This window comes from Contarinia nasturtii, unplaced genomic scaffold, assembly GCF_009176525.2.
Source record: "Contarinia nasturtii isolate CC-2019 unplaced genomic scaffold, AAFC_CNas_1.1 Cnas_scaffold_1240, whole genome shotgun sequence".
NCBI lineage: Eukaryota > Metazoa > Arthropoda > Insecta > Diptera > Cecidomyiidae > Contarinia > Contarinia nasturtii.
The window spans coordinates 5,144,862-5,154,400 of NW_022198581.1; the positions used below are offsets into that span (position 1 = coordinate 5,144,862).

Sequence of the window (9,539 nt, forward strand, 5' to 3'; positions counted from 1 at the left end):
GTGCAAAAACTTATTCTATCTCCATGTATATATGTTTTTATTATGTTCAATTGCACACGTAGACTCAAAAGCTTTTAGACACTCTCTTCATGCTCAATAAATTTCCAGTAAAACGAAATAGAATGGCCAAGTCCACATTCTCATCGGATTTATAAATATAATTAAATTTTGAACGACTGCTGTGTTAAACACATGGAATTTTTGTATATATGTGTGTGCATATATGATGAAAATTTCAAATAAAAATTCACATCAATTTTCCTACTCTATTCAAAAAGCAGACAACACCGCAGCATATTTTATATTGATATCATATTTCAAATTGAAATGGTGGTATAAATCGAATTGAAATATCTACACAGCGACATACTACACTCGAGAAGAAAATGTGAAGTAAAACGCCACCCAAAAACTTCATCGATACGTAGGCAAACTCTAGTTCTTTTTTTTTTATTCTCGAGACTGAGCAAAAATTTGCATTACGTGTATACTACAACACTATAAAAAGAAAATATAAGCACGTGCGGCGGATCATTGAATATGTGCATTTATATTGATGGTAAACCAGAGACAGACTAATATACGTTAGCGAGATATGAGAGATAGATGGTATAGGTAAAATGTAACCCAGACATGAAATGAGATGTTAACGTTGATACTGATGTTGATATCGGTGACAATATCTTATTCTACTGTTCAAACACAGACACATACACACATACATCGATTTCAGATCAATATTATACACTTGAATAGATCGCTTCCACTGGAATATTAAATGGCAATTTCCAATATGATGTTAAACAGGAAAAAAAGCGAAAAATCATCATTGGGCCATAGAAGATGAACCATATCACAAAACCGATAATAATAGAAAAAAAATAAAATTACGACTTCGATGATGATACACTTACACATTACTCGCTGTCGCTGATTGTGCCTGTCAGCGTGCGTATTATATTTGCCCATATGTGATGATATTTTGAAATGGATTCGATGATTGAAGTTGATAGGCGGAAAATATGTGTGCAATTACATTTCAGATTTTATTATTTATTCAATGTAAATAAAAATCGAAAATTGATCGAGGAGTAAAAATTCAATAACAAATCAATCCTAAAACACACCCACACATACAATGATTCCTTTATTCCTCTATTGTACAATTACTCTTTCATGCCACACACACATACACACACCACCACCAAAAGTACACATCAATAATTCAATTTAATGTAATGTAAATAGACGAAATCATTTTGATCGCATGAACGCAAAATATTGGAAACACGCGCGCCGCATATTGGTGTGATTTTTGGCAAAATCATTTCATTAGCCGACAAATCTTGGCAATAAAATCATCGTTTTCCGTTGAAGTTCGTATAAACCAACTTGACTTACTGATTGTCAAGCATACAAATGGTGTATATCGCATCGCTTTTATGGTTGTTTACATGCCATTTCGGTCTTCATTGACTCACTTTCATTTTCCGCATAAACCGGTAATATCAATCAATAAATTTGAATAACAAAGTGAATATTTGCCTAAATGCTCATTTCATTTATTAAATGAAAAACGTTTACTATTTAAACACCTTCGAGTGTTTTTCAATCATTAACAATTTTGTTTCGCATCTTTGTCTGTCACGGTTGTTTCGGATAAAGATGTGCACACGACGGATTCAATCTTCGAAATTGTTTTCAACTACCATTCCATGGCTTAATTGAAAAGGTACCACTAATTTAGATTACGCGCGCCATATGCTTCGAAATGCTCGGAAATAGGATGCGTTAAAATCATTAACAAATGTTTGGGAAAAGAAGAAAAAAAACAGAGACACTCAGCGTATACGCCGTATAGCTTATTATTTATACTTAATAATGTATATCTAATTTCAATATTTAATGAAGATGAACCCCATTACACACAAACACCAACTTTTACTCCAAAGTAATCGGCCTCAACGAATTAAATTTTCACCCAGAGCGAATGATTCGTTTACCTTCATTTTGGGGTGACAGAGAGAAGCGGCAGTATTGTACTCATCGAATTATTACCAAGGCTAATGAGAGAGTATGCAAAGCACTGAGTCAACATACAGACCCAATAAAAGGATGTTCATGGAGATGCGTGTACGTGTGTGTGTATGTGACAGTCATTGACAAAATTGGGCACAACACAAACATTCCAGTTTTGCCATAAATTATCCAAAACAAAGTTCGAATGGATAGCGGAAGAATCGCTGACAACAGGAAGAAAACAGAGACACATGAAGAGCGAAAAATAGTGAAAACGGAATGAACGAATACGGTTAAATGCCTTTGCCACTACATGTGTTGGTATGCTTTAAATATAACATCTCATGCATGTATGTTCGAACGAAGCTCACTTTCGGCTGAGATTTCCATATAATTTCCACTTTATTCAAATTGGTTTGATTGAAATTGGATCCGCTCTTGAAATACATACAGTGCGAATAAATGAATGGGTACAAGAGACGTTGAAAAACTTACGGCCAAACAAGCGGTCGTAATTGATTCAATTTAAAAATCGCCCACGTAATGCCAGTTAGAGTAAATTTTCCAGACACAATCGATTTAAATCTCAATTTTCTCTTAAATTTCGTAAGCTTTATCTTGAGAAGTTTCACATGTGCAAACTATCGAAATTATGAGCATTACCGTTGCGTTGTTGAAGGTCTATGGTGTTGGGTGTCTTAATGTGATATTCAATTTTGGTTGCCGATTTGGATTATAGCATTAGTTTCACCGGAAACATAGAATAAAATGATGAGGACAAACATTGGATTCGTGTATATTAATTTTGTGGTGAAATTGCACGCGTCAAAAACGCAGTGCTTAAAAACTAATGTAATGGCATTGATCGTGTGGCGTCATTTGATTGACCAACATTTTCAAAGAATTTGCATGAAATCTGTTCGGTAATGCTTAAAACAAGCATTTCACATCAGCAAATGCAGTTAAACTTCACAAAATAAAACTACTTTATAACTATGATCGCAATAAATCTGCATTATGATGAGTACTCAAAAACTTTAACCAATCGTCGAAACCCCGAACTGTTCTGCATATAATAAAAGTATGCCATAACATTGACAATTGGTTTAATGGGTGAAAGCCCCGTTCGGATTACGAACGAATTTAACGCGACAGCGCATGTATACAACATGTAGTTTAAAACGCAGAACTCTGGCTAGAAGCAAATAGCGATATGCTTGTCTTCCGTGTATGTGATGTGGAAGGGAAAAAAATGAAATTACGATAAATGCTGGTGCAACGCACGTTATGGTTGCCTCTTGGGATTTATTGGCGATGTTGCGCAATTTAACTTGCAAATATTTTACTTTTGCATTTGGCGACCATACAAAACTATTTTGTCTTGGTTGCTACAGTTGCACATACATTTCATGAAACTTGTCTCTCTATTTTTTTCAGGAGTTTTGTAATACAGGTTGTTTCTTAATTCCATGGAAATCGCCTTGCAATAAATAGAATTTCGTGCAACAGTAACACTAATGAATTTTAACCTGAAGTTCGCTGTACCACAATTAAAGAAGCCGAACCGGGAAAATACTTTTCTACTCCTCTAGAACTGAGGAGTCTGTTGTACAGTACAGAGATTGACATGGAATTTAGAAACACCCTGTATAACATAGCTCGTACCAATTTTGCGATGTGCAAACAACTTTTCTGAAACTAAACTAAGGCTTTGATGCACGCGCGACCATTTTCATGAGCTGTAAACCGAGAAACAAAGTTATACAATGAGTTATAATCTTTTCTCATTGTAGGTTCGTGCATCGTTGTCAAGCACATGTATAGACTAATACTAAACACATTTGCTACGACGATCGCGTGGATTTTGTGACGCCAACACTAAATAGATTTTCAGCTAGTTGCATGGATTTCTCTATTGAGGTTTTCATTTGACATTATATTTTATTTTTTCTAGCTAACTGAATATCTTCTTCATAAGACGTCAAAAAGTATACACATAACAACATATCCACTAATGACACACCATACATACAATTATCTTTGCTAGACAACACCAGAGTTGTTTATTTTTCTTCTCTCGGTCGATCTCAGATTTTCGTTGTTTTTCACTGGATATTCAGTTTTGGTCATGCCAGGTGATACCCAACTGCGTAAGTAGAGCAAGAAAGAAGCAAACACAGGAAGAGAGACAATATCGCAAGAATGTATATATTAAGGCAAAGCTAAATACACAACGGTGGTACCACCAACAACTATAAATGAAAATATTAACTTTTCTCGCTCAGCTATTATTTTTGTCAGCTTGATGATTGTTGTTACATGTGCTCGGTTTGCTTCGTCTGTGTTTCGCAGTATTTTTTAATAACAACGGGCATATACTACATGTACATGGTATTTTCCGTACTTTTTGAGTTGCAAATTCACTGTTCGCATGCACTTAATTCAAGTGACGAACTCTTTCCCCCCCTCTATCTCCTTCTATGTCAGTTTTATCTAATGTGAAACGTTGTCACATACACCAGCGTTCTTTGCGTGTTTGTTTCAGTTGCTTAATATGAATATTACTTCAATAATATTCATTATATCCTGACGGTAAAAAAACTGCATGTATGTCGCACAGGGAGCTTTGCGATTCAAAGCGACAATTCTGTGGCACTTGAAGCCTTTGTTCGGTTTCGTAATTGTTTGTCTACGAATAAGCGAATGTTATCGTGAACGAGCACGCGCGCGCGCAAAATGTTCAGTTCACACCATTGTACGAATTTGCTATTACTCTTTACCTTATAGTCACATGAAAAAAGTTTTCAACACATTTAGGCATATATACAAATATATTTGTATCTATATGCCGGTCTCGCGCGTGCTATAACGCTTAAAATATTAAGCTTACGATATTTTGACATACTAACTATGTGTGAATAGAAAAAAAAAACACACACACTGAAATAAAGTAGTCAGTGAATAAAAAAGAGACTAAAAACGAGATTTGACTTACCTTCACCTGCTGATAGCGGAATGTGAAATAAGCAGCTGGCGGAAGAAAACCAATAACAGCACATGCCAACACTAAAATGCTTGTTCGCATCGTCCAATTTAGAGCAGCAACACATGGTGAAGCATCCTTACAGGCATCACATCCTTCGGCGCACGGTAAACATTCGAACGTACTCGCATTATTGTATAATGACATCTCTCCCTGGATATTATTAAATTTTTGGCCGTTGTCGTGTCGTTGACAATTTTGCCGTTAGTTTATTCGGTGTTGTCGACGGCACACACAAATATACAAAATTGATTAAAAAAAGGTGGTGGACGCGAGTGACACATAAAAGCCCAAATTGACGCATTCATTTTTATTATTGTTTTTGGCAAGTGCATTTTCAATGGTATGCCATTTACCAAAACGTATGTAACATGTGTCAAAATTGCAAAAAAAAAAGAGGAGAAAATAACGATAAAACGAGCCAAAGTGCCGATGATCGTATTGGGAATATCGTCGATTTTGAGCCGGGGAAAAAAAGAAAAAAAAAGATTGAAATGCAATTAGCAAATATTTCCGCTATTTTACAATGAGAATAGATAATATATTGGAACAAAGAAATGAGCTTAATCACAACTTCAGCAAATGAGTTTTACTTAATGAAAAATGTCAACATCAGCATGGAATAAATTGTGTTTGACAAACATTCCAACATATATTACATCCCTTACCATCATTTTTTGCATCTCTCTTACCATGCAATATTACTTTTCAATCTATCATCAAATTAAAACTCCTTCACATTAAACAGTTTTAATTTATGCATATACCTTAATAGTTTTCCATAATGTTGTACCAAGTATTTATAAATCATTGTATATAATAGTTTAACCTGTAAATTTTACACAGAGTATAAAATCGCACTTGTGAAGAACGCGCCTGCTTAGCGAGCGCAGCGCCTCAGAAGAGCGTGGTGTACTTGTCAGGAGGCGCTCTTGAGTTCGTATTGGTATACATCACACACTAATACAAACAACGTTAGTCAAACTAACACATTCATAGCTAGGAGCGGCTCCCAGCAAGCGCGCTCTTCGTGAGATTCATGCTCTGATTTTACATTAACAACTTGAGCTTAATGGAAATAGTGAAACAAAAACAGAATATTTAAAATTAATAAATTAATTACGTTCTTCAAGAAATTTAAATAAATTAAAATGGAAACTTTAAAAATGTCCTATTACCTACGGCGAAAAAATGTTGCCAAACAGTGTATATGAAATGTAACATCTTGTGTAACATTCTGAAATACTAATCTAGTATATTTATGGTTAATATAAATATGATATTTATTTTCAAATATTAACCATATTAATGGCGATTAGAATAGAATTCAAAAAAAAACTACTTAAAAAGGAGTTAATTAGATTAATTCTCACTAGTGCGTCGAAATGAAAATAATAAGCAAATCACACAATTATTCCTTTTTTAATTATTAAAAACATAAAATTGATAGCCTACAATTTTGAGAATTGAACTACATTTATAATAGATTCAACATTTATTATATTTATTTACACCTTGACATATGTTTTATTTTGTAAAATGCAAAGGTACTCGATATCATGCAGGTTGGCAACATTATTTGATTCTCAAAATCATCGTAAAAATAATGCGCCCAGAACTTAATATGTTTCATATGAATCATATATTGTTATTTTCCGTCATCTGCATATTTGTATTTAAATGCAACCGTGAGTTTTGATCAGTGATTAAAGAAATTTTGATCAGTGATTGATTCAAGTAAACAAAAAACTGTTGTACTGTCCAACTTCGATGCTGCAATGAAATATTTAAGTGTAAAGTATTGTGAAATCCATTGTCGCTCGATAAAATCTCAAGTACAAATGTCAATTGCAAATTTGCTAAATAAATGGATATTTATCGGTGCGAGAAATGTAAAACTTAAAATGTCATTTGAAATGCTTGAAGATTTGTGGATGAATATGGTTTTTATTTTGGTATGCCCAAAAAATGACTTCTCGAACCAAAATTAAAATTAACAAACATATGTCGTTGTTGGCAATGACCTACTAAAAGTAAATCGTTCATTGCAGTAATATAATCTTCACATTCTTCCATTTTTGCACTAAAATTTGCGTATATATTCAAGTTGACAACAGCTTGAAGAAGTTTGAAGATTTTCCATCACAGTATAAAAAACCAAACAGGCAAAGTTTTTAACACTTTAAATGACTGAATATATTAGTAGTCGCAATAGTGGTGTTTTTAAATCATGTCTCTAAGTAAAGCTCTATATATCAACATCTTTGGTTAAAAAAAACTACTATCATCTAAATGACACAACATGGGTTTTTACCGCAAAGATATCATCATAAAAAGGATAGAAGCCCCATTTTCATCTTGTAATGAATGAGAAAAAAAACAATCTATTTGAAACAATAAATTGCAAAGTGTCGTTTTCATAAGGTGTATGTATGTTGTCATGATCTTAGGTTGCGAATGCCTGTAATTTAAACGGAACCATTTTCAGTGTTGCATAGCATGCAGTAGTCATTTGGTTTTGGTTGGAACAAGCGTAAATCTGTTGTCATAGGTTTTTGATAATGTCTTGTTTATGGTCCTGAATGCGAACATTGGCGCAACGCAAAAAAAAGGACTCAACCAGAAAGACAAGCATTTGGGTATTGGAGCAAGAGTTAAAAAAGAGCACAGAGAACGTATGCATAAGAACCGGAATAATTTAATGATGATAACAATAGTGATATTAAGTAGTTTACTTTTTATCAGCTATAAACAAAATCCCAGATGGTGAATAATTGAAACCACATGTGCGCATATTGCCGATAGACGATATATACATGGATTTGGATAATATGAGAGTTTTCTACTACACCACTGGCTTTACACATATAAAATGTTGACATTTTGAGAGACCTTCACTTTTGAGAGACTTGCACATATTGTAATATCTCTGGAATTCGATGCGTACTTGCTATTTTGTTATTGGTGTATGTGATGCAACATCTTCTTTTCTTTGCTCGTTCTCTTTAAGCCCATTTTCAACAAATGCAAATACATATAATTCAGATTATTCAGGCAATGAACGAGAGCATATCGTTATTTGTTTTATTACAATGACAATATCACATATAACAAAGTTCGGAGTAAATCACATTTAGTATTGTATGATGCGTACACAAACTCTCAATATAAATATTTCAAATTCTTATTTTGATAAATCCTCATGCTAAAGATTAGGGAAAAAATGTCTCATTTTAGACTCGCTCTCATAGTTAGAAAAATAATTTTTATGAAAATGTAAAATACCACAATATTGTGAATGACTTACAGTATGGATAATTAATGCTATAATACCATTCAATGAAAAAGGCTGCCTTTTTCATCCATTTCAATGCCAGTCTTTTGATAATTCAAAATCTGCTTTAGTTGTTACAGTTATAACATTCACGTTATTACAGTCTAAATTAGTTTTTGCTCTTCGTTTGAATGAAACGATACGGGATCAAAAATAATCATTTGATGTAACCGAATCACATTGTAATAATCTAATATTGTCTTCTAATGAATCTCATTTCATATCATTGTCAATTTTACAACATGTGAGGATAGAAAACCCGTGCAGACACATACATTTTATTTCCTTTTGATGAATAAGGAATCACCGCAACGTACAATTACATCAGTCACGTTCATCATCATTTATTCTACTTTTTTGTGTGCGACTTTTTTTTGATAGACACTATCCATCCGCTGGACAAATGAGAGTGACGTGTTTTTTATTCACTGAAGCCATTTTTGCACTGATAAAAAGGAGAACTATGCGCTTTTCATTTGTGAAACTTTACAAAGCGTGGAATATACATATTTCATACCAATTGTTAAAGTGAGTAAAAAATGTAAATTAATTCGTGATAGGCTTAATTCTAATAATGAACGAATTAAAAGTGTTCATTTGATGCGATTCATTGCGAAGAGAGTTTTCTGTTACGTTGCCTGAAAGTGATGTCCCTGGAGTCTATCGATTTAACATATTTTCCCCTGTTGATTATTTCGCTTTCATATGATATTGTTTCATAATGTAAACAAAAACTGTTGTATGAAAATAAACAATATCAACTTTGATGGTTAATTAGAGTTTGATCTGTAGCAATAACTTTTTGTAACGAATAAAAAGAATATTGAGATAATTGTGTCGTAGCATCAGCTCAAAAACAATTTGATAACTATTGTACGAGTTTTGTTGTGGTTTTTGGTGAAGACAAGCTACTTTTCATCCGTTTAAAACTACAAACACACATGAGCGCTGGGGGGTTTACCGGTTTGACCCCCCTCTGAGATTTTTTTTCTCAGATTTGCAATATAAATGTATAAACAATAGCAAAAATACACTGATTTTGAAGTCAAACTTGCAAAATTTCGGCTCGCTTCGCTCGCCAACACACATTTATACATGTTTCTCTCATGTAACATTTTTATTTTAGTTTTCCATATAAAAACC

At 33.5% G+C, this 9,539-nt stretch overlaps 1 protein-coding gene across 1 annotated transcript in view; it reads right to left on the bottom strand.

Annotated features, from left to right (window-relative positions):
* LOC116345119 overlaps positions 1-9,539 on the bottom strand; it is a 176,494-nt gene that overhangs the window by 66,378 nt on the left and 100,577 nt on the right. Inside the window, exon 7 of the mRNA XM_031774207.1 lies at positions 5,015-5,215. Within this exon, the coding sequence (XP_031630067.1) occupies positions 5,015-5,215 (201 nt within the window). The remainder of the gene's footprint in view (positions 1-5,014; positions 5,216-9,539) is intronic.